The sequence below is a fragment of the Symsagittifera roscoffensis genome, chromosome 5, assembly GCF_963678635.1.
Source record: "Symsagittifera roscoffensis chromosome 5, txSymRosc1.1, whole genome shotgun sequence".
Taxonomy (NCBI): Eukaryota; Metazoa; Xenacoelomorpha; order Acoela; family Convolutidae; genus Symsagittifera; species Symsagittifera roscoffensis.
The window spans coordinates 33,257,677-33,284,337 of record NC_087066.1 but is presented as its reverse complement, the minus strand read 5'-3'; the positions used below and the strand labels follow the sequence as shown (position 1 = coordinate 33,284,337).

Below are 26,661 nucleotides of genomic sequence, written 5' to 3'. Positions count from 1 at the left end.
CGTTTTTTGAGGAACTTGCTGTGAACATTATCAGTTTCCGTGGTTTTCGATTGAAAACCATTTCATATGGTGACAGTCCTAGACTTGTTGCTATTTGTGAATTACAGGCTAATGGGAATAGTTTAACGTCTAAGATATTCTTGTAAAGAACGTTTCATACTTGCGACTAAACCATCAGTTCATGGGTTTATGAGATGTTCGGGCTTATGTTAAATATTATAAAGATGGCATAATGTGATGATTTCATTATTCATAAATTCAGTTCCATTATCTGTGAAAAAAATTTCTGGTAATCCAAACTTGATATTCAATGTTCAAAAAGTTTTGATTACGCAAATTAAGCACGGGATTAAGTGCTACATAATGTGTAAGTGTATCAACTTTGACCATTATGCATGAGTTTCCTTCTGAGCAGGGCGATATAGGGCCTTCGTGTCAAATTATACCCTGTGGTCAAAATATAAACTTTGTCCCTTAAAAACTTTTCTGCTAATTGTTTCTGATGTGGATATGGCCCATTTATTTGACATATTAGGCAATCAATGCATTAGACTTTATCCAACTTGATGCTTGGAAAATTAGAAACTTTGAATAAAAAAGCGATCATGTTTTTTCTGATCCTGCGTGTCTTTTTGTTTTTAGTAAATGTGAAAAGTGAAATGCTATTAATATCATGCTCAATGATAGACAGGGTACTTTTTTACTTGGATTTGATATTTTGAGGTCATTATTTTCATTTATTGTTGTACTATTGAATTTTCGGGGATATCTAAGTAGTGTTTTTTCCCTAAGATTGTGATATCTGCTTTAATATGTTGTGATTGATATTTCTGCCAGGATTTAAGTTGTCTGATGACAGGCTAAAATTTTTAGTTTTTTTAGTCATTCTAGCGTTATTCTGCTGTAATTGCTAGAAAGATGTTCTGAATTGCGTTTTTCGAGAGAGATATACTGTCTAGGGGGTCTGGCAGATTGAGACTTTATTTAAGGTATATTTGGAATTTGAATCATGAGGTCCTGGTTAGTTCATGTTATCAGTCAAGTTCTTTTTTTCTATAAGGGGTAATAAGTTTTTCCTATATCACTTTTGTTTAGGTGTTTTTGTTGGATATTGTTTTTGATCTATGATGAATATGGAATGGATTAAAGGGAGACTTTCCTAGAAAATCTACTTCTTAATGGTTTTTTTGGCATTCAAGGTAAAATGGAAAATGTTCCAATGTATTTGTTTGTGTATTGTCGGGATCGGTTTCTACTGCATACTTGCATTCCATTCGTGGTGATGTTTTGTCTTTTGCAAGGAAAAAATTTATGTTTTGTGGTCTTTCTATGGTTGTTCTCCGTGTTGTTGATTCAGGTGGTGTGTTTCGACTAAGAGCGTCTGGTAAAGTAAGGTTTTTTCTTGCGGTCTAAACTATTAGTCGGTTTGGAAATTTCATGAGGATAAGATGAAATCTATAAATTCTATTTTTGGGTTTGATTGAAAATTATAAAATTATTGGCTTGTGATCTGTAAATAAAACTGCTGGATATTTTGATTGTCAAAGAATGGTTTTTCTGGACCTGGAGTTGTGTTTGAGGCCTGCATGAGGAGAAAATTTTTTCAACAAAGCTTTTTTGATGTTTTAAGTTCCATTCAAAATTCTTTTGTTGTCTGAGAATCATATGAAACGGTATTACGTATTATTGCGATTTATAAATATTTTTACTTGAAAAATTTAACATTCCAAAGAATTCATGGTTTTACTTCCAATTAGATGGGGATGAAGTTTCAATATAGCATCTATTCGTGATTTTAAAGGAGTAAAAGTACTACTTTCATTAACATGACCAAGGAAATTAACACGAGGGACAAAAAATGTGATGTATCTGGGGCTGCTTTCATGTTTTTTTTACATACCTCAAACATTTCCTGCTTTGTTTGTGATTGTATGAAAACATTGTCTAATTTGTGATAACATTTTTACTAAGAATAAGGGTCAAAAAACTTCGCCCATAAAGGCTGAAAAAGCTGCTGGTCCCATGGAAAATTCATAGAAGAGTCTATTAAATTCGTTTTGTTGATTTCCAATAACGAGTTGTGTTCGTAGTCGTGATTGCTTGTCTTATATGGCTGTTACCTGGCATTTGATTATATGCGCTGTTCATGTCAGCAGTGGTATAATACTATCCATTTATTTTAGTGAGTATTACCCGGATTGGTTCTATGGGTCAGTTACATTTAGATTCTATAATTAGGGAATTGAGATATCTTGCATCGAAAACAATTTTAATGACTCGCCTCCAGCAAAAATGATAACGGGGTTTGTGAAATTTTTTATTTTTTGGTTGTTCTTCTTTAATTATTGGTGATAAGATTTCATATTGCTCTAGAAGGTCTAGTAGTCTGTATACTTTATCTTGTAAGTCGATGGATACTTTACTTGCTCGTTGCTTTTTGAAAACTGCCTCAGGGTTAAGAGGGAGGTGTAATGATGAATGCATTTCACCAACTTCAAATTTAGATGTAGCACAAACCATTGGGTTTTTTAAAAGCAATTCTGCTAATTGATCAAATTCTTGTTGGTTGATTTGGAAATGTTGGAAATTGGACATTGTGAGAAATTTTTAATGTTCATTTAAGTATTTCAAAATTCGAAATGTAGGTTTAAGAGTTTTTCAAGGATACAGACTGTTTCATAAAAAGTTTTCATGAAACAGTCTGTATTTTGTTTCGAATCAATTGTAACATTTTTAAAAGATGGTTCTTCCTTAAGAATTATTGATTGACAATTATCTAGTAACTTTAAAATGTTGTTTATTCTAATTGCTCTTGTTCTGTCGGATAAATTGTTGCATTTGTTTCGCAATATCCTGAAAGTCCTAGAGGTAATGTGATTTTATATGGTGAGTTGTTGAAGACATGTAAAAATTTTATATCTGAAATTGTGTCTTTTGTCTACTTAAAGGATGAAACAAAATGTTGCTTCAAAAAACTTATGAATTGGTTTAAATTCAAGGTCAGAAAGGTATAATTTTTTTGATCAACATTTTTTTTTATTTTACTTGACTTGTAGAGAACTTATATACGTTACCTTATAATGGCTTCAAATGTTTGCGCTGTTGAATTTTTATGGTGTAAAATTTTGATGAAAATGGGGGCTGCTTATTGCGTCTTCGGAAAAAGGTGAGAGATGTATTTTTTGTTCTTGTATAATTATCTTTTATACGTAATTTACTATTCAAATTGTTGATAGTGGGGATATATTTTGTAACAAATGGTATTCCAACGATACTGTGTTTTATATCTGTTGTGGGGAATTTTTGTGTAAAGGGTTTATTTAAAAGCTTACTCTGTTCCATTGTTCGAGTTGGAACGAGAATTAATTGAAATTTTCCATAGTTTGTAAGACTTGATCCTTGTGCTGTGTCTGATTTACTTGAAGTTTTTGAAGGTAATAGTCTTGGATGTAGAGTTTGTGTTTCTTTCTATAGGGGAATGAATACAATATTTGATTCTGCTACTGAATAAATTAGAAAACCAATTTCAAGATCTGGTGATTGAAATACTTTACTCTTTGGACTCTTTAAGAGAAATGGAGTGGTCCAGATTTTGAGATATATTGATTATTTTTGAATTGTTTTCATTAACTTCTGGAGTATAATCTTTTGGCTATAGTTTTTTGGTTTTTTGTTTTAGCTATCATTTGGTTCTTCATGATTAGAAATATTTGCATTGTTTTGATAACAGCTCGAACCGATTGGTGTTTCGTATTTGTTTTCGACTTGAAGCAAGTATTTTAAAAGTGTGTTTTCTGTTTCACTTTCGTCATCTGTGGTTTCGCAATTTATGTCATGTAACTGTAATCCCAAATTTTCTGCATTGTAATTACCGGGGGGGTCTGATTAGGTTTTTTCTGTTGACTGTTCTTGATTAATTTGACTTTGATGATTTGGTTTACTACTTTTGTAGTTTTGGTGTTGTGAATTTGTATATTGAGTGTTATTTCTAAGTTGTGACTGAGAAAAGTTTCTCTGTCTGTTTGGGTAGTAGTTGTTTCAATTCTTGTAGTTATCACGGGATCTATTTTTGTCATTGCTATAATATGGTCTATTGTTAGAGTAGTTTTGTGATCTTCTATTAGAAAATTTTCGATTTCTATTGTTTGAATAGTTTGATTTTGATTGTTTGATGAATTTCTTGAACGATCATTTGAGTAGGATCTGTTTCGAGAATTTGAGTAAGAACAACCTCTATTATAATCTGAGCAAATGCTTCTTTTTGAGTTAAATCATGAAAAAAAATTGCGATACTGATTGTTCTGACTATTTGATCTGTTGTAACTGTTTTGTGAATAATTCTGTGAATTTCTTCTGTCTGGAGATCTTCCGCGAAAATTATTTCGATGAAGTGATTGTTTTCTATTATAGTAGTAATATTTTTGAAAATTCTTGTGTGAATCTTTTCCAATCTTAATGAATTTCTGTAGGTAGAACCGAAAACTTTTCTTGAGCTGCACCATCAAGTGTGGTTTCGACTCGAGCTTTACGTCTACGTATCCATTTGTGATGGAGTGGTGTATTTACTGGTTCTGGTCCATTATTTAAAATTAAAATTGCTGTGACTGCATTTAGATAGTCTTCTACTGAGTATTCAGGGTCTGTTCCTGTGAATACCATGAGTGGTTTGTTAAAAGATGCAGATGATCCGCTCATAAGGTACGGTTTCATAGTCATTTGAAGTGATTCTGCTGCGTTTGCTTTTTGTAAAAATTTTGTAAAATGAGTCTTTGTAATTTCATGTTGTTGTAGATAATATGCCAAAGGAACTCAGTTTTGCTCTTGCTAAGGTTGATAAAATCGTGTTTTTGTAGGGTTTTGTGATTATATATTAATTTTATATGATGCTGAATTTTGTCTTTGAGAGAGAGGTTGTCGTGGTTGTCGTGTTTGTTCAGAATGTGTAAAAGGTTCACAAAAATCTGCTTGGTAAATATGATCAGGTTGATCAGTTTTCCAAATGTTATTTCGTGGAACATTACAAAATTATTGTTGGTTTTGGTTGAAGTAAACTCCATCCTCTGAATAATGTGGTTGATTATTTGTGAATTGTTTGCTTGTTATATTTTTGTTTTGTTGAAAAAATGGGTAATTTTCAAAGCAATCTGTGGTAGTTCGTTGTTGGTCATTTGTCAGTTGTCAGTTCGTTCGGCCTGATGTGGTATCTGATGTTTTAATATTGCTTTTTTGGTTGGTTGGGATTACGTGTTGTAGGAGGGTTTTGTTAGTGGTCTATTTATATTGTTATTTGCAAAACAAAACGTAATTGTAGTCCGAAAAATTATTTCTATTTGGAGGCTTTTGCTTGTTTGGTTGTCCTGTTTTGGTTACTGGTTTATAAGTTTGATAGTCCAGTTGTGAATTTTTTGTGATAGCAGATGGTTTTACTGTTGACTGAATAGTTGTCTGTGGGAATGGAGTGTTGTTATTATGTGGTGTCGTAAGTTTAGATTGGATAGGAGAAACATTTTTTTTGTGTTGTTCTAGGTTTTGTTTCATTTGTTTCTTCTTTAACAAAATGTGATGGGGTTTGAATATCTTATTGTGTAAGATTTTGTGTGCCATTAAGGGTTTCTTGTTTATTGATAAATGTTGAGTTACAACTATTTCCTATTCTTTCGTTGAACAATGGGTTATTGTTTGAAGTTGTTTCATCAATAGTATGTGGGTAACTTTTACATAATCTTTGTGTACAGAAAGTGGTAATTGCTGCACCTGAGATATCAGTTGTTATATTAATAAAAATAGAGGATGAGACCATTCAGGGTCGCAAATATATTATGTTTGTTCGACTAATACAGTTTCATTGTCTGAGCTTTGTGGTCGAAAACTTTTTCTTGATGTTGAAATGAATCTAGATTGGGAACAAAATAATCAATTATAAACCATGCTATTGTTGGTTGTAAATCATTATTTAAATTCGGTGATGTTTAGGATGTTTAGAACTCTTGACATAATGTTTAGGATAATGGATGCGAAATTCGGATGTTAGAGATTTAATTGTTAAATTGTTAGTTCTTGCGGTTTTTTGTGGTTATTGTAACTTGGGGCATAGATTGTCAAGGTTGACGGGTTGGAGATAAAGTAAGTCATTTCGTTAGAATGGTGTTTAATTTCTCGTGACTAATTTTTTTTTGCAAGAAAAACTTGCTTAATCATACCTATGGGGTTTGATTGGTGATCAAGGGTTGAAGAATAGTATATCAATCTACAAGGTTCAGGTAAAGTTAGAACACAAGTACATTGTTTCATACTATTTTAGGGCTTACGATTATTTTAAGGGTTTAAACCTGGGTCATCTAAGAGGGAGGGCTCAAAAATTTTCATTAGTCCTGGGTTTTTTGATAAGGGTTGGAGAGTTAACCAACCTTTGAGGTCGCTAGAGACTTTAAATTATGAGGGGGAGAACAAAATTGTTCTGATTGATCCAAGGGAAGCCTTGATGATCAGATAGATTAGGTGAAATAATATTTAATTGAGAGTCAGATAAAAGATAAAAAGAAAACCTTGATGATCTGGTTTTTGAAAAATTTTTAAAAATCGAAAGGCAAAAATAGGCCTTGATAAAGTTTAAATTAAAAAAGTAATTTGAAGAAAAGTTATAGACGTGAAATTATTCTAAGGGTTAGAATTTAAATCATGTTAATTTTTTTAAAAAATTGGTTATGTTTTAGGTGATGAAGCGAGAATGAAAAAAAAAGTGGTTTATTGAGAAGCAAGAACTTTTTATATGTTTGGTAAAACTAACGTTAATGTTTCCTTTAACTAGTTTTTCTCTTTTTATGCAATAAGTTTGCAAAAATGTTCAAAATTAAAGTACTGCAGAGTTTGAAAGGAACAACTTTTGTGTTTTTATCAGTCGTTATTTTTGTTATATAGTATAGCTATGAAGCATCAGGTAGGTTTTTGAAGAGATAAAATTAGTCTTCAAATTAAATCATTTTCATTACAGTCAAAGAAAGTTTAAGTTTACTGTATAAAAGATTCTAAAAACAAATAATTTTTGTGGTTTTCGTCGTACTATGATGTAGTAGCTAGGTCCTTCGTTCGATCCTTGTTCACGCCGTGATCTTGTTTTTCGTTCAATACCTGGATTTTCTTGAATTGTTTGAATTATTGGCGTAGATTTATTGAGACGTAGAGTCAATTCTATTAAATTGTCTATTCCATCTAACATTTTGCAATTTGCAATAGTCTTATTTCTAATTCTAATTTGCTCAATCTAAGTTTGTTAAGTTCTTGTTCGAGAATTATGGTCACACCAGATGAGTTATGCTTGGAGTAGCGTACTCATAGAGTAATTTCAGATAAGGTACACCATCTGTTCGTCACGCTATCTCAATTTCGGCCGGATAGATTCGTGCAAATTCTTAGTCTAACACCAATCTTAATCTTACTCTTATATCTCCTAGTCTCAATATATCTAGTGTATACTGGTATTTGTGAGTTAGTTCATGGAGTTCGTCCAAAAGGAGAGCAAATGTAGTCCAAGATATATTCAAACTGTTCTGGTGCTGAAACTACAAGTAGTTTCAGCACTTAGAAATAAGTGTCAATGTTAGTGATGGAAAATGATAGGTAAGTTAGTATTTTTTATAGGGAAAAATTTATCAGTATAATTGGTTTATAAATACTAGTTCAGAGCTGGTTCCACAATATCGGACATATATAATATATAAAGTTGGTCCAGCGAGCAACTGGATATTGACTGGTTGAAAGCTGTAACTGTTAATATTTCTTATATTGTGCTTCAATGTTTTGGTATGTTTCTATCGTCAAATCAGATCTCAAAACTCATTGTAACTTTTTGGGTCATTTTTTGCCAAATACTAGCATGGGATATTTTAAACTAAAAAAGGGTGTTTTGTGAAAAAGGGTGTTTTGTCCTTAGAGATTCAATCCGTGACTCCTCGCAGATCATACGACTCATCTCTTTGGTATGAGTGAGGGAGGTCGATTTCTAAAAATTTAAATCTTGTCTAGGTATATATTTTGTGTGATTCATACTTGTGTGTTCTAGCTGCCTGCTCTGACCTTTTTCTCGCAGATGACTCCGACATCCACCCCATCGTAGCTGGGCCAGCAAGGCTTCGGTTCCAGCTTGCCGTCGCCCCTGAGAGCCAGACAATCTGCCTCGAAGTCCTCCTCCCGCACCATCTGCAACTGCGTCTCGACATTGTTCTTCCACTTCCAGTTGCGCCCATCCTTGGACTGCGCGGCCAGCCAGAATTGAGGACTTTTGTCAAAAACTACGATCGATTATAGCATCGCTCAATCATCTATATTACTACAGCTTTATAATTAGGTTTAAATGCAAAAAAATGATAAATGATGATGATGATTTGTAGTTTATGGCAACCTATTATACTGGTCCTGCGAGAATGAATAAACCGACACCATGACTGCAGTAGCGGATTTGGGGGAAGGGGGACGGACGTCCCTTCCCTTAGGGATTCGACTCCCTGTCGACCCAAAGCTCTGTACTATTTTGAGATACCAATTTGGCAGACTGGCCCTAAAAATTTCTTAAGGCACCTTGGGTTTTTCTCAAGGGAGGAGGCACAAATTCATAGGGGGAAGTCATTGAGTCGACCGTAAGATTTTGCTGGAAAAAACGCGTTTTTTAGGCGCGCGCTCCAGTTCAAAATTACTATAAATCGGCGCCAAAGGCGCCCTTAGAACAATTGTAGGGTTGGTCGGTCGAAAATGGATGTAAAAAAATATACCAAAGGGGAACCCTTTGGTTGGTGAGGGTGTCAAATCCATAAATCCGCACCTGGTTGGTAAGGCGGTCGAATCCCTATATCCCTTGATCCGCCCCTAAATCCACCCCTGATCGAATCCCTAAATACCTAAATCCGCCCCTGGCGTCAATTTATACTAATTTTTATGGGGAAGCGCGCGCCGAAAAAATGCGATGTTTTGGTCAAAGTTTTCGATAAGTGCCTAAAACGCCTTTTTGGCCTGCTGGTTAAAAAAAGTTGGCTGTTGAGAAAATTTGCTCGAAATAGAGACTATACAGTGATTTGTGAGAGCTCGCAAAACCAATTTGGCTGACCTAAACAAATGGTTGACAAAATTTGTTATTAGTTTGCAAGATTTTTACTTCTTGAGTTTTTCAAAGGGTGAATGGGGGATTGTTTTAAGGGTACAAAGAGTGCATTGACTAAATTTGTGGTTCTGTCGCCCGCAGTGACGTTGTGGTTGTTTTGCTCACTGCTCACCCGTAGTAGGAGTAGTGAGTGTCTTCTGGCTTGGCGGAGAAGTACTCTTTGATGATGGCCTCAAACGAGTCCTTCTTCGAGTCAGTGTCCAAAATCACCATCTTGCCACTCACATTCTTCAACTCACCCGTACACAGTCTAAATGCATACCAAATGTTTTAGTTGCACAAATTGTTTAAATGAAGTGTAATTCAGAGGGGAATCATTGAGTCGACAGTAAGAAAACTGAAATTGCTTTACTATGGTGGCCAGCAACAATGTAATGGCAGACTTGCAAACATTGTAATATAAAAGATCTATAGAAACACTGGATTATGGAGAATTTTGATCCAAATTTTGGAGAGAAAAAAAACCAGCACACGAAGAAGAGAACAACTCACTCATTAGCTGTGTCCCAGGACCGCTGGACTTCCGAGAAGCAGAAGCAATCGGAGCCGAAGTCCGAGTTGTGCTTCTCAAAACACATGAAGGTGTGACAATATTTCATCAGTTTATGAAACGTCTGCCGTCCTATTCTTACGTTCTCCTCCAGATCTAAGTTTCTGTGCACTTGTTTCTCCTCTGCCGAAACCGCGGAGCTACCCCCCGGTCCAAAGCGGGACTGAACGCCGCCGATGAACGAAAAATGTTGACATAAGAAGATCAAAAGTATAATTTGGACTGCAATCATGAACCAAATGGCGCACAGATACTGACGATCATTGAAGAAATCGAACACACTGTTTTTCCACAGGCAATCGATTTTAGAATAGGATGCTTCGAACGGATCTGCCGATATTGGTTTCTTCTTGTTGTCAGGCGAAGGTCGACTTGCACTGCCCAAACCTATATTTAAAGAACAATTACATTTTTAAGAAACAGGAATTAGCTTGAACTTTTTTACGATTGTTTTCCAAATGCTCATTAATTACGATAAGTCAAATTTCTCGGCTATAGCTAAAGGTGTCAAGGCAGTGAATGATCAGTGGCGTATATACTCACGGAGTTCGCTGCCTGCGTTACTGTTGTTGACCGGTGCATGACTCATCCGACCAAAATCACTTGCAGAGTCATGGGAATCAACATTGATCACTCCGCCGCCGCCGACATTTGTCGTCATTGTACTTGTGGCATCTCGCACCGCTTGATCCCATAAGCCTGTGTTGTCGTGGTCGTTGTTATTTCCCCCGTCCCACTGACTGTTGCTGAGGATATTGAGGGTGTCCTCGTTGTCATTGCCCCCCGCCTCATTGTCTACAAAGATCTGATACTTCGGCATCATAATATGTTTTTATCGTCAAAAAAACAGCTGAAGAAGTTAGTAAAATTTCAAACTTTGCAATCAATCAACTAAAATAGATAAGTTGGGCAAAAGGCTGGTTCACTTCATCGAATTTCTTCACATTGAGCAAAAAAATTTGAAAAATTATTGAAATTAGTATGAGTATAAAAAGCGAAAAGGATTATTGGAAAAATAATTTTAGGTCAAAACTCCAAAGGAAAAAACTCCAAAGGAATGCAATTCTGGAATGAGTAAGACTCAATGGAAAATTGAATTCAAATTGTTATGTCATTTGACTCGATTTTACTGCACTTTAGACGACAATAACCACTGCAGCAAAAGGTCTGATTGAATTGTATGTCATCGAGTTGATGAAGAAATCAGCTTTACACAATTCACTTTGCGGCAAAAGTGACAAGATAAAAACGACTTTGTCTCGTATCAAAACTTCGCTTTATCTCGTTGGTTTGTCTTCAAACAGATTGCCAAGTTGACATTAGAATAGTCTTAGCTGGTGGCCAGTCAATAAGCAGAATGGTCTAAGAGCAGAATGGGTCCAAAAGCAGAAAAACAGAAAAGTATCAATTTTTATAAGCTATTCGGTAAATAATTATCAGAAATGTCAATAAAACCAAAAAAACTACCATTTTATACAAAATTTGCGTAATTTATCAAGAATTTAAAAAATATACTTACTTATATTTAAAAACTTACTTACTTACTTAGTCAATTCATGCATAATTTATTCGTTTTCTTGGTATTTTTGACGATTCTAATAATTGTTTTATCAATTAGCCCGTATGAACCAATATTAGTAAATTTTTTTCTTTTTTTCTGCTCTTGGACCCATTCTGCTCTTGGACCATTCCGTTTATTGCTCCACCTCCATCTTAGCTATTCTTCTTGCTTCAATGAATTATATGTTGGCCGCAACCACACAATCAAAGAGCAAAAGATTAGAGACATGTGATTTACTTCAATGTTTTGCGTTGTAATTTTGAAATAGTTAGCGAGAACTTGATACTCGGGCCTCTAAAATGATGAGAAATTGAAAAAAAAAATTAGTTTTGGTTTCTCCATGTTCATTTATCAGTTTTTGACAGGTATAATCATAATAATAATAATAACAATAAATTATTTCCAGTATAATTTTTGACAGTTTGTTCCGCTATTTGAGAACCATTGTGAAGCTTTCGGAAAAACTTTTCTCTGGTCCCAAACCCAGATTTTATTAATGAGACATTTTTCAAACCAACAGGATGAACATGTTCTAGAAAAAGGAAAGTTAAAAATATATTGAGCAGAAATCGATGTGAACCAAAAAAAAAAAACTAGCCACAATTTACGAAATGAACATTTTTTCTGTTCACATCGATTTCTGTTTTTTATCTAACAAAATTTCTAGTTTAAGGAAGAAACAATTCAAAAAAAATGCTCACTACGAGGTCAAACTGTGCTCTGGATAGGTGCACCAATTTTCTGTCTGAATGTTCCTGGATTCCAGAGACAAGTCTTTAAACATGCTCCAAAATGTAAGTGGATTCCACTTAAAAAATTTCCGTGGATTCCGCCTGCAAATACATGAAATGTAAATTTTGTCGGCCCATTATTAGTTTTGTGCAGAGTCCGGCAACGAGCGAATTTTGGAAGTGTTTCCGGATTCCGTAAATGTAAGTGGATTCAGCAAAAAAGTGGATTCCGCAAAATAATGCGGATTCCTCTCACAATTTGAGAAATCCGCTGACAATTTGTGGATTTAGCTTTCAAGTTGCGGATTCCACCTACAGTTGCGGATTCCACGACAACTCAATTTTACAAAACACATATATTACTATTTGATTATGCATTCCACAAACTGTTCCGGATTCCGCAAATTTTAGTGCGAGTCTAACAACTTTGGTAGTGGATTCCGCAAATTTGCCTGTTGCGAAGCAAATTTGAGCCCAACATTTTTTAGCTATTGGTTCATGTAAACCAAAACAACAAAAACATCAAAGAAAAAAAGCTTTGTTGCGGATTCCGCAACAGTTTTGTTTTTGGCCTGTTGCGGAATCCGCTTACGATTCACAGAATGCACAATTTGGCCTCGTAATGCTTTTTTCTATCTCAAAAAAAGTGTTTCGTAGCGCGCATGCTTTAATAATCAAATTGATGTAAGGATTAAACTGAAGACAAGCATTTAAAAATCTCTCTTCAAATCAAGCAGATCGACAATAAAAATGTTTTTGTTTCCGCAATCAGGTTTTCTTCATTATAATTTTTGTGACAATCTATTGGTCTGAGAAACCGAGCAAATGTTCCGAATTTCAAGGAAAGTTTGACGAAGTGACCACGGAACTAAAAAACTTCAGGGTTCCCCAAAACTTTGCTGTCTGTTTTCAGTGATCTACTTGTTACTTACTTACTAAATCACCCACTAACTTACTTACTTACTTACTTACTTACTTACTTACTTACTTACTTACTTACTTACTTACTTACTTACTTACTTACTTACTTACTTACTTACTTACTTACTTACTTACTTACTTACTTACTTACTTACTTACTTACTTACTTACTTACTTACTTACTTACTTACTTACTTACTTACTTACTTACTTACTTACTTACTTACTTACTTACTTACTTACTTACTTACTTACTTACTTACTTACTTACTTACTTACTTACTTACTTACTTACTTACTTACTTACTTACTTACTTACTTACTTACTTACTTACTTACTTACTTACTTACTTACTTACTTACTTACTTACTTACTTACTTACTTACTTACTTACTTACTTACTTACTTACTTACTTACTTACTTACTTACTTACTTACTTACTTACTTACTTACTTACTTACTTACTTACTTACTTACTTACTTACTTACTTACTTACTTACTTACTTACTTACTTACTTACTTACTTACTTACTTACTTACTTACTTACTTACTTACTTACTTACTTACTTACTTACTTACTTACTTACTTACTTACTTACTTACTTACTTACTTACTTACTTACTTACTTACTTACTTACTTACTTACTTACTTACTTACTTACTTACTTACTTACTTACTTACTTACTTACTTACTTACTTACTTACTTACTTACTTACTTACTTACTTACTTACTTACTTACTTACTTACTTACTTACTTACTTACTTACTTACTTACTTACTTACTTACTTACTTACTTACTTACTTACTTACTTACTTACTTACTTACTTACTTACTTACTTACTTACTTACTTACTTACTTACTTACTTACTTACTTACTTACTTACTTACTTACTTACTTACTTACTTACTTACTTACTTACTTACTTACTTACTTACTTACTTACTTACTTACTTACTTACTTACTTACTTACTTACTTACTTACTTACTTACTTACTTACTTACTTACTTACTTACTTACTTACTTACTTACTTACTTACTTACTTACTTACTTACTTACTTACTTACTTACTTACTTACTTACTTACTTACTTACTTACTTACTTACTTACTTACTTACTTACTTACTTACTTACTTACTTACTTACTTACTTACTTACTTACTTACTTACTTACTTACTTACTTACTTACTTACTTACTTACTTACTTACTTACTTACTTACTTACTTACTTACTTACTTACTTACTTACTTACTTACTTACTTACTTACTTACTTACTTACTTACTTACTTACTTACTTACTTACTTACTTACTTACTTACTTACTTACTTACTTACTTACTTACTTACTTACTTACTTACTTACTTACTTACTTACTTACTTACTTACTTACTTACTTACTTACTTACTTACTTACTTACTTACTTACTTACTTACTTACTTACTTACTTACTTACTTACTTACTTACTTACTTACTTACTTACTTACTTACTTACTTACTTACTTACTTACTTACTTACTTACTTACTTACTTACTTACTTACTTACTTACTTACTTACTTACTTACTTACTTACTTACTTACTTACTTACTTACTTACTTACTTACTTACTTACTTACTTACTTACTTACTTACTTACTTACTTACTTACTTACTTACTTACTTACTTACTTACTTACTTACTTACTTACTTACTTACTTACTTACTTACTTACTTACTTACTTACTTACTTACTTACTTACTTACTTACTTACTTACTTACTTACTTACTTACTTACTTACTTACTTACTTACTTACTTACTTACTTACTTACTTACTTACTTACTTACTTACTTACTTACTTACTTACTTACTTACTTACTTACTTACTTACTTACTTACTTACTTACTTACTTACTTACTTACTTACTTACTTACTTACTTACTTACTTACTTACTTACTTACTTACTTACTTACTTACTTACTTACTTACTTACTTACTTACTTACTTACTTACTTACTTACTTACTTACTTACTTACTTACTTACTTACTTACTTACTTACTTACTTACTTACTTACTTACTTACTTACTTACTTACTTACTTACTTACTTACTTACTTACTTACTTACTTACTTACTTACTTACTTACTTACTTACTTACTTACTTACTTACTTACTTACTTACTTACTTAAATACTTACCTACTTACTTACTTACTCAATTACATACTAATGACTTACATGGTTATTATTTTATTTACTTATTCACTTACTTACTCGCTTACTCACTTACTTCCTTACTTAGTTAATTACTTTCTTTCTTTTTTTATAAACTTACTTACATAATTACTTTCTGCCTAGTTACTTACATACTTTCCAGTCTTACTTCACTTTACATGAACCTAATTAAATTTAGGCTATTTTACTGAACTTCTTTACTTTACTTCACTTCAGCTTACTTCCGTTACTTTAGTGTTAGTCTTATATTTACCTAACTATACTTTTATTTCTTCCTTTACGTTACTTTGCTTTGCTTTGTTTTATTTTACTTAGTCTTAGCTAACTTAACCTAACTTTTTTTTACTGTATTTACCTGAACTCACAATAAACTTACTCCCTTTACTTTAACTTACTTATAATTTATTTTATCTGCACTATACCTTACTTCATATTGTTTTACTTTACTTTAGTTGAGTTTACCTAATTTACTTAACCTTACAGAAATCTTTATTTTCTTTGCAATTAAATCCTTACTGACTTTTTATTCTTAACGTCTGTACTTGACTGGATATACTCAAGTTTTGTTTCTTTACTTTTTAACATTTACATACTCCTGCTTACCTAATTTTACTTTAAAATACTTCTCCTTATTTTTCTACCTAATTTAACTTAAATTCATTTAAATTTATATATCTATACCTACTTAGTTAACTGCTAAGTCATTTACTGCCTTACCTAAATAATCATCATTAAGATACTTTCTTACATACTTTCTGACATACCAAATAAAAAATATATACACATACTTTTTCAAAGTTTAAAATACACAAATCCATTGATCGATTAGCTGGCGAAAGTGTTATTGTTTTTAGTAACAAAAAGATAATTCAATTCCTGTAAAGTACATGAATCCGAAGTACGGTAGTAATGATAGGTACTTTGAAACTCAGAGATTAATCCGATTTTGCTTATAAATAGCCATATCTACGTGTAGTGACCCTTTATTTCAATAGAATAAAAATTGAAACTTTGAATGGTTGGTTGGTTGGAAAGATGCAAGAGGATGTATGAATGGTTGGACGGATCAATGGATAAATAAATGGCTCGAACGTTGACGGGATGGTTGGTTGACTAGTTGTACAGTTCCTTGTGGATAGATGACCGGCTGAATGGTTGCTTGAAAGGTTAAAAAGATGGTCAATTTTAGTAATGGCGAACAGCTTGATAGACGTAGGGATAGGTGGCCAGATATCTGGATCTATAACTGGATGTATAACCTTTGTAGTACACTAATCTATGCTGCCCTGTTCACTTTAGTCATTACTGTATACAATATAGCTAAACATACAAACATATCCCAAGGTCAATTTTACTTTAAAAAGATGGCAAATCAATGTCACAGGCAATTAAATGAAGCAACAAAATTACTCATTATCTAGCAAGCAAAAAACAATTAGCACATAAATCTTTCAAATAATTGTCGTACTTTAGATGATGATCATAAAAAAAACTTTTAAAAGCTTTCAAAAACTGACGAAAATCTGATTGAAATTAGTTGTTCAGCTTTTTTGTCAATAGATACTTGGTACCATCTGTTGTTTTAGTAACACGGCTAGTTGTTATAGAATAAAAATTTGGGGTTGTTTTGAAGGCCAGAACATTAATCATATGCATTAAGTAAAATAATCAGACGAAATTTTAAAAAAAATCTCAATATTTGGAATAAAAGTCTGTGAAGTAACTTTTCATTATTTAGATAACCTATACAGAGTACCACTGTTATATCAAATGGGTCTCCAGAGTCTGAAAATTTAATGATTAGGCTTTAAAAAATTTATTCGTTTCAAACTCAAACTCAAAAACTTGGTAAGGAAGAGCAATAACAAGGTTACTAGAGGTAAAACTGTTGATAATATGTTTCGTTAAAATTGAGCCTTGTTAACTTTTGGGACGCTATGCAATTAGGACGCTCACTGAGTTTTTAGATTTAGGAAAAATAATTGAACCGAAATCTTGGATGTTTTTCAGTTTTATCCATTTTTTTTTGCTGAAAACAAAGAAAACTTACTCGTTTTACAGTGTCAATTGAGCAAATTAAAACAAGCATAATCAATTAGTAACTTCAACAACGTACTAACATGAACTGATTGATTTCTGTTTGCAGCATGGTCATTTGTTTGATAATAGCGTTATTATATCAAGTGTTTTGCATTTCTAATTGTATTACTTTCGAACGGACTTAAAAATTACGTGGCTCAAGGCACCAACTCTAATTTTTTATAATCAAGCAATAAGGATGGCTGAAAATTGTTTCAAGTCGTGAAATGGCTCTAGAACCTTAAGACATGTTTGCTTTGGGCAAAACTTTGACTGAAGAATGAAACTGCTGAAAGTGTTTTGAAACAAATGATGTAGTTATGCTTTGTTTTGTTTATTGTGTTATTTGGCGTCATCCTATTGGTAGCTTGCTTTAAGATAAATGAGTGAACAAACTCTAATTTTACTTAAAAATAACTTAAAAAAATTTTGAGCTAATATTTGTATTTTGGGTTTCGGCCATAGTAAAGTGATTTGAGTGTTTTGGTGTGCAGTCTTCTAAAAAATTGGACTTTAGTAAGTGTCAAGTTTTGTAATGAAAATATCCGTATAGAGTATGTTCATTTTTTTGAGGTAGCAGCATAAAGTCAAAGCTTCCAAAAAATAATAGTTCTGCAATAAAATTAAAAACGGCTGAAAAGATTAATGTTTTCAGATGACCATGAGTTGTCCCATCTTCGATTTATCTTTGACAGATTTAGAAATTTTAGTTTGATACAAACCAGCCTAACAATTAATAAATAAGGCTGCAGATCAGGTTTCAAAGTCTCACAAAACGCATAGGCATAGCTTTTCGGTTATGCGGATAGCGGACAATAGTTCGGATAGCGGACAATAGCTATCCCCGCGTTGCTTGTCACTTCAATCTTCCGGATCGTCTCCCGATATTATAGTCGGTGTGGTTCAGTTTTTAGTTCTACAAGCACTATTTTTTACCAAATGAGTATTCATAAACATGCTGTTATGTGTGATTGCGCTATCCTTGTTTGCCGAAACATTTCATATAAACTCCCACAAAACACAGAGGCATGGTCGTTTGGCTTAGCGTGCAATAGCTATCCCGGCGTTGCTCGTCGCTACGCTTCTCGGGAACACCTCCCGCTGGTAAAGTCGGTATGGTTCAACTTTACTTCCAGAAGCGTGATATCTATCAAAGTCTAGTCCTAGAGCTGCTATTGTGTGTTAATGCGCTATCCTTTTTTGCCGAAACATTTCATATAAAGTGCCACAAAACACAGAGGCATGGCCATTTGAATTGGCGGGCAATAACTATTCCGGCATTGCTCGTCACTACGCTCCTTGGGAACGCCTCACGTTGGCAAAGTCAATTTGGTTCATATTTTACTTCCAAAAGCGTGATAACTATCAAATGGGTAATCCTAGAACTGTTATTGTGTGTTAATGCGCTAACCTTCTTTGCCGAAACATTTTATATAAAGTCCTACAGAACACAAAGGCATGGCCGTTTGGTTTATCGGTCAATAGCTATCCCGGCGTTGCTCGTCGCTACGCTCCCCGGGAACTCCTCCCGCTGGTAAAAGTCGGCATGGTTCCTCCTTTACTTTCAGAAGCGTGATAATTACAAAATGAGTAGTCCTAGAACTGTTATTGTGTGTTAATGCGCTAACCTTCTTTGCCGAAACATTTCATGTAAAGTCCCACAAAACACAGAGGCGTGGCCGTTTCAATTAGCGGGCAACAGCTATCCCGGCATTGCTCGTTGCTACGCTCCTCGGGAACGCCTCACGCTGGTAAAGTCGATATGGTTCAATTTTCTTTTCCAGAAGCGTGATAACTATCAAATGGATAGTCCTGGAGCTGCTATTGTGTGTTAATGCGCTATCTTTTTTTGCCGAAACATTTCATTTAAAGTCCCACAAAACACAGAGGCGTGGCCGTTTGAATTAGCGGGCAACAGCTATCCCGGTATTGCTCGTTGCTACGCTCCTCGGGAACGCCTCACGCTGGTAAAGTCGATATGGTTCAATTTTCACTTTCAGAAGCATGATAACTATCAAATGGGTTAGAACTGTTATTGTGTGTTAATTCGCTAACCTTCTTTGCCGAAACATTTTATATAAAGTCCTACAGAACACAGAGGCACGGCCGTTTGGTTTATCGGGGAAAAGCTATCCCGGCATTAATCGTCGCTACGCTCCTCGGGAACGCCTCCCGCTGGTAAAAATTGGCATGGTTTCTCCTTTACTTTCAGAAGCGCGATAATTACCAAATGAGTAGTCCTAGAACTGCTATTGTGTGTTAATGCGCTGTGCGTGTTTACCGAAAAACTTCATTGACAATCCCACAAAACACAGAGGCATGCCCGCTAATTCAAATGGCCACGCCTCGGTGTTTTGTAGGACATTATATGAAATGTTTCGGCAAAAAGGGATAGCGCATTAACACACAATAGCAGCTCTAGGATTACACATTTGATAGTTATCACGCTTCTGGAAGTGAAAGTTGAACCATACTGACTTTACCAGCGGGAGGCGTTACCGAGAAGCGTAGCGACAAACAACGCCGGGATAGCTATCGCAAGCTAAGCCAAACAGCCCATGCCTCTGTGTTTTGTGAGACATTGTATGAAATGATTTAAAAAATCCTGATAGCATATTAACACACATCTACAGCCTTAAGAATTTTTTTAGGCTGGTTTGATTCAATCTAAGTTTTCTAAATCTGTCAAAGATAAATCGAAGCAGATTTCTTCTTGTATGCAGATGGGACAACTCATTGTCATTTGAAAACAGTATTCTTTTCAGCCGTTTTTAATTTTTTTGCAGAAATATTATATTTTTGGAAGCTTTGACTTTATGCTGCTACCTCAAAAAAATGAACTAACATACTCTATACGTATATTTTATATTACGAAACTGACAGATATATTACGAAGCTTGACACTTACTAAAGACCAATGTATTAGAATACTGCACACCAAAAGACTCCAATCACTTTACTATGGCCAAAATCCAAAATACAACCATTAATTCAAAATTTTTTAAAGTTATTTTCATGTAAAATTAGAGTTTGTTCACTCATTTATCTTACAGCAAGCTACCAATAGGATGACGCCAGATAACACAATAAACAAACAAAGCATAACTACATCAATTGTTTCAAAACACTTTCAGCAGTTTCATTCTTCAGTCAAAGTATTTGCCCAAAAAAAAAGACGTCTTAAGGTTCTAGAGCCATTTCACAACTTGAAACAATTTTCATCAATCCTTACTGCTTGATTTTTAAAAGATTAGAGATGGTGCCTTGAGTCGCGTAATTTTATGTTCGTTCGAAAGTAATACAACTAGAATTGCAAAACTCTTGATAAAAACGCTAATATCAAAGAGTTGACCATGCTTCAAAACGAAATCAATCAGTTCATGTTAGTATGTTGTTGAAGTTACTAAATCATTATGCTTGTAATAAATTGTTCAATTGAAACTGTAAAACGAGTAAGTTTTCTTTATTTTCTGCGGAAAAAAAATTGGATAAAACAGAAAAACATCCAAGATTTCGGTTCAATTATTTTTCTCATATCAGTGAGCGTCCTAAGTGCATTAGGTAACAATTCGTTAGAGCAATTTTTACGAAACATATTATCAATAGTTTTACCCCTAAAAACCTTGTTATTTCTCTTCATTAACTCTCAAAGGTCAAGTTACTCTCAAATGTCAAGTCGAGTTTGAGTTTGAAACGAATAAATATTTTAAAGACTAATCATTAAATTTTCAGACTCTGGAGACCCATTTGATATAACAGTGGTACTCTGTATAGGTTATCTAAAAAATGAAATGTTACTTCACAGACATTGATTATCGATTCAGTCATTTATCTAGGTTTAAGTGAAGTTAAGTTAAATTAGGTAGAAGAAAAAAAGAGAACTAATTTAAATTAAAATTAGGTAAGTAGGAGTATGTAAAGGTGAAAAGGTAAAGAAACAAAATCAAGTACATCCAGTCAAGTAGACGTTAAGAAAAAATAGTAAGTAAGGATTTAATTGAAAAGAAAATAAAGAATTGTATAAAGGTTAATTAATTTAAAAAAACTCAACTAAAATAAAGTAAAACAATGTGAAGTAAGGTATAGTGCAGATAAAATAAATTATAAGTAAGTTAAAGTAAAGGGAGTAAGTTTATTGTGAATTCAGGTAAATACAGTAAAAAAAATTAGGTTAAGTTAGCTAAGACTAAGTAAAATAAAAAAAAGCAAAGCAAAGTAACGTAAAGGAAGAAATAAAAGTTAGGTAAGTATAAGACTAACACTAAAGTAAAAGAAGTAAGCTGAAGTGAACTAAAGTAATGAAGTTCAGTAAAATAGTCTAAATTTAATTAGGTTTATGTAAAAAAAGCAAGACTGAAAACTATGTAAGTAACAAGGCAGAAAGTGATTATGTAAGTAAGTTTGTGAAAAAATGAGGGTAAGTAGTTAACTAGGTAAGGAAGTAACAGAGTACGCAAGTAAGTAAGTGAATAAGTAAAGAAAATAGTAATCATGTAAGTCAGTAGTATGTAAGTGAGTAAGTAAAAAGTAACTAAGTAAGTAAGTAAAAAAGTTAGTAATTAGTTAAGTAAGTAAATAAGTAAGCAAGTGAGTAAACAAAAATAATTAAAAGTAAAGTAAAGTTAAGTACACTGAGATGAAGTGCTGGTAAAAAAAGAAAAGTTGAGGTAAAATAAATTAAAATAAAGAAAACTAATATAAAAAAAATGGACATAACTGTATGAGTGTATTTATGAAAAGTGTGAGTAAGTATGGGAGTAAGTAAGGAAGTCAGTGAGCAAGCAAGTATTCAGTCAGTAAAAAGTATGATGGTAAGCAAAAAAGTAATTAGGTAAAGAAGAAAGGAGCTGGGTAAAAAGATTTGTAGGTAAGTAAGAAGTAAGTCAGTAAGTAATTAAGCAAGGAAGCAAGTAAAAAAGTAAGTAAGTCACTAGTTGGGTAAAAGGTAAGTCAGTAAGTAAAAAGTATGATGGTAAGCGAAAAATTAATTAGGTAAATAAGAAAGGAGATGGGTAAGTAGATTTTTAAGTAAGGAAGAAAGTCAGTAAGTAAATATTTAAGGAAGCAAGTAAAAAGTAAGTAAATAAGTAATTAGTAAAGTAAAAGGTAAGTCAGTAAATAAGTACGTGTGTTGCTGTTTTGTCTGTCTGTAGGTATCCAAATTTGTGTAAATTTTTGTATGCAACTATGCAAAATTTATGTTTGTTAGTATGTAAGTGAAAAGTGTGTTGGTAAGTTAGTTCTTAGGTTTTAAGTAAGTATGAAATTAGGAATATTTAAGTAAATTAAAGTAAAGTAAAATGAAATAAATCAAAGCATGACAGGTATCAAGTAAAAGGGAAAAAACGCCAAGTGAAAAGAGATTGAAACAGAAGTAAATAAGAAGTAAAATTTAAAACTTAGGTAGAGTAAGTAAATTAACTGAGGAATGGATTTCTTAAAAAGTACCAAAGGGGGGACCCTTTGGGTTGGCAGGGGTTCGAATCCCTGAGACTTTATGTGCCCCCCTAAATCCGCCCCTGCCAATAACTAGAAGTCGTTCACGTTTATACGCAACATTTCCATTTTCGTAATTGGAGAGCCTAATTCGCCTTCCTTCGAGCAAATCCAGTAGCTTGACCCCCCCCCCCCTCATCTAAAAAGAAATAAGTAAACTTAAGAAAAGTAGTAAAATTAGGCAAAGTAAAGTGATGTATGCTTGCTTTTTTGTCTGTCTGTATGTTTCCAAGTATGTGTGTATGTTTGTATGCAACTATGCAAAAAAATGTATGTATGTTAGTATGTAAGTGAACAGTGTGTTGGTAAGTTAGTTCGTAGGCTTAAGTAAGTATGAAATTAGGTATATTTCAGTAAAGTAATGTAAAGTAAATTTAGGTAAATTGAAATAAATCAAACATAACAGTTATCAAGAAAAAGGGAAAAAACGTCAAGTGAAAAGAGATTGAATCAGAAATAAATAAGAAGTAAAATTTAAAACTTAGGTAGAGTAAGTAAATTAACTGAGGAATGGATTTCTTAAAAAGTACCGAAGGGTAGACCCTTTGGGTTGGAAAGGGTTCGAATCCCTGAGACTTTATGTGCCCCCTCCCTAAATCCGCCCCTGCCAATAACTAGAAGTCGTTCACGTTTATTCGCAACATTTCCATTTTCGTAATTGGAGAGCTTAATTTGCCTTCCTTCGAGCAAATCCAGTAGCTTGACCCCCCCCCCCCTCATGTAAAAAGAAATAATTAAACTTAAGAAAAGTAGTAAAATTAGGCAAAGTAAAGTGATGTATGCTTGCTTTTTTGTCTGTCTGTATGTATCCAAGTATGTGTGTATGTTTGTATGCAACTATGCAAAAAAAGTATGTATGTTAGTATGTAAGTGAAAAGTGTGTTGGTAAGTTAGTTCTTAGGTTTCAAGTAAGTATGAAATTAGGAATATTTAAGTAAATTAAAGTAAAGTAAATTGAAATAAATCAAAGCATGACAGGTATCAAGTAAAAGGGAAAAAACGCCAAGTGAAAAGAGATTGAAACAGAAGTAAATAAGAAGTAAAACTTAAAACTTAGGTAGAGTAAGTAAATTAACTGAGGAATGGATTTCTTAAAATGTACCAAAGGGGGGACCCTTTGGGTTGGCAGGGGTTCGAATCCCTGAGACTTTATGTGCCCCCCCTAAATCCGCCCCTGCCAATAACTAGAAGTCGTTCACGTTTATACGCAACATTTCCATTTTCGTAATTGGAGAGTTTAATTCGCCTACCTTCGAGCAAATCCAGTAGCTTGACCCCCCCCCCTCATCTAAAAAGAAATAAGTAAACTTAAGAAAAGTAGTAAAATTAGGCAAAGTAAAGTGATGTATGCTTGCTTTTTTGTCTGTCTGTATGTATCCAAGTATGTGTGTATGTTTGTATGCAACTATGCAAAAAAATGTATGTATGTTAGTATGTAAGTGAACAGTGTGTTGGTAAGTTAGTTCGTAGGCTTAAGTAAGTATGAAATTAGGTATATTTCAGTAAAGTAATGTAAAGTAAATTTAGGTAAATTGAAATAAATCAAACATGACAGTTATCAAGAAAAAGGGAAAAAACGTCAAGTGAAAAGAGATTGAATCAGAAATAAATAAGAAGTAAAATTTAAAACTTAGGTAGAGTAAGTAAATTAACTGAGGAATGGATTTCTTAAAAAGTACCGAAGGGTAGACCCTTTGGGTTGGAAAGGGTTCGAATCCCTGAGACTTTATGTGCCCCCTCCCTAAATCCGCCCCTGCCAATAACTAGAAGTCGTTCACGTTTATTCGCAACATTTCCATTTTCGTAATTGGAGAGCTTAATTTGCCTTCCTTCGCGCAAATCCAGTAGCTTGACCCCCCCCCCCCCCCTCATGTAAAAAGAAATAATTAAACTTAAGAAAAGTAGTAAAATTAGGCAAAGTAAAGTGATGTATGCTTGCTTTTTTGTCTGTCTGTATGTATCCAAGTATGTGTGTATGTTTGTATGCAAAAAAAGTATGTATGTTAGTATGTAAGTGAACAGTGTGTTGGTAAGTTAGTTCGTAGGCTTAAGTAAGTATGAAATTAGATATATTTCAGTAAAGTAATGTAAAGTAAAGTTAAATAAATTGAATTAAATCAAACATGACAGTTGTTAAGCAAATGGGCAAAAAACGCAAAGTGAAAAAAGGTTGAATCGGAAATAAATAAAAAGTAAAATTTGACAGTTAGGTAGAGACAGTAAGTTAAGTGAGGAAGTAGTTGAACAAAAAAGAATAAGTAAAGCACAAGGAAGCCATAAAACAAACAAGTAAATAAATAATTTGATAAATAATAAATAGACAAACCAGAAAGTCAGCATACTAGAATACTGAACAACTCAATTGAACCCTATTCAAACCGTGAAACCGTTCACAAGGCCATTAACTGAAAAGAGACTGCTGAAACGTTTTCGAAATTCCAGTTATTTGTTTCTCAAAATTCAAATCATTATTCTGGCAGAGTAAAAATTAAGTTTATTCGAGATTGATGGTTTGTAAACATATGGTGGTGTGCAAATGACAGAGCTAAAATAGTGCCAGTGTTCAAAAGTTAACTGCATAACATTCTTCGGTTAAAATATTCAATGATAGACTTTTGGTTTTTCAATTTATTCCCTTCGAATGGCCCAGAAAGCTGTGGTTATAGTTCCCGGGTAACATATAACAATAATTTGGACACCCATGATAAGTTCATGTTTAAATCCGGCTGCATCGTGCAAAATGCGTGCAATCAAAAAAACTTGGAGTCGTTCAAATATTTTTCCAAGGAACAGCTTTTCATACCAATTAAATCACCATAAGGTCGCAACTTAATTGAAATGTCACAAATAAGGTTATTAGAACAAAAAAAGAATGAGAAAAAGCTTGCAAAATTTTCTTCCTTAGAACTGTCATAATAAGTTTGTGTTAAGGTCGTATACATTTCTTGAATTATTTCGAAATCAATTGCAGTAACTCAGTTTTTCCTAATTTCAATGTTTTTTCCAACGCCTCTCCAAGCTGCTAAATTTCAGCCAATGGAGATAAAAGACACCAAGGAGATACTTTTAGACTTGTCTAGTTTCCGGCGGTAAATAACCATCTGAACTTTCGGAAACTTTTTTGTTTTGTAGAAATGCACCAAGTTTTTGGCAAAAGCTCGGTGCATTTTTGCATTTTTCTTTCCTCTTTTCCTTTTTCTACTCGTCCTTTCCCCATTGAAACTTTCATTTTTCTCTAGAGAAACACAGCATACTGTTTTTCCCCGGTTTGGAACTTTGAATTTTTTGTATGGTTGAAAGCCCTCTAAATTGTACAAGTTTAATATCAATATCTTAAAAACAACAAGTTCTCTCTAATTTCATTTTTCTCGTTTCAAAATTTGGCAAGTTTCTCTTTTGCTATAAGTTGCCCAGAAACGGCCGCCACCTTTGGAGAGATATTTCAATTTACTGCCTTTTCACCATAAAATATAGGTCAAGTTAAGGAAGTAGTTTACTGCTGCTAACAGTTAACCTACGCTGTCAAAATCTCCGGCGAACTTTTATTATATACCATAAAAATCAATTCCCCAATCACTAACAAATTTCAACTAGGTCGAAAGTTAGTTAGATGAATCATATTAATTGTTTAATTTGTTTCGGGCAAACTAACTTTCGACCTAGTTGAAATTTGTTAGTGATTGGGGAATTGATTTTTATGGTATATATTAGCCAGGAGAAATAATTAGGACCACAAAAATTGGAATTAGAAAGAATTTTGTATCGTGTCCCTTGTTGTTAAGCTAAGCTTAGCAAGATCCTAGGTAGGGGGTCTTATGCTTTTTTGGTGGAAAATTTCTTTCGTTTACAAAATCCTAGGATGAGGGTCCTCCAAAAAATTAAGTTTGCTTTCCTAGGATTTTGTTTTACATGAGGAACCCCCCCCCCCTTAGG

The 26,661-nt window shown here is 33.4% G+C and overlaps 1 protein-coding gene across 2 annotated transcripts in view; it reads right to left on the bottom strand.

Annotated features, from left to right (window-relative positions):
- LOC134845841 (uncharacterized) overlaps window positions 1-10,961 on the bottom strand; it is a 93,284-nt gene extending 82,323 nt beyond the window's left edge. The window contains exons 1-5 of one of the 2 annotated variants that reach the window (XM_063862936.1): window positions 10,853-10,941; window positions 10,245-10,512; window positions 9,644-10,088; window positions 9,264-9,401; window positions 8,074-8,275 (exon numbers count right to left, since the gene is read on the bottom strand). In XM_063862936.1, coding sequence (XP_063719006.1) covers window positions 8,074-8,275; window positions 9,264-9,401; window positions 9,644-10,088; window positions 10,245-10,512; window positions 10,853-10,888 — 1,089 coding nt within the window. In that variant the 5' untranslated portion in view covers window positions 10,889-10,941. Of the gene's footprint in view, window positions 1-8,073; window positions 8,276-9,263; window positions 9,402-9,643; window positions 10,089-10,244 lie in introns of both variants that reach the window. The other variant, XM_063862937.1, reaches the window with a different exon arrangement.
- Between the last annotated feature and the right edge of the window lie 15,700 nt (window positions 10,962-26,661).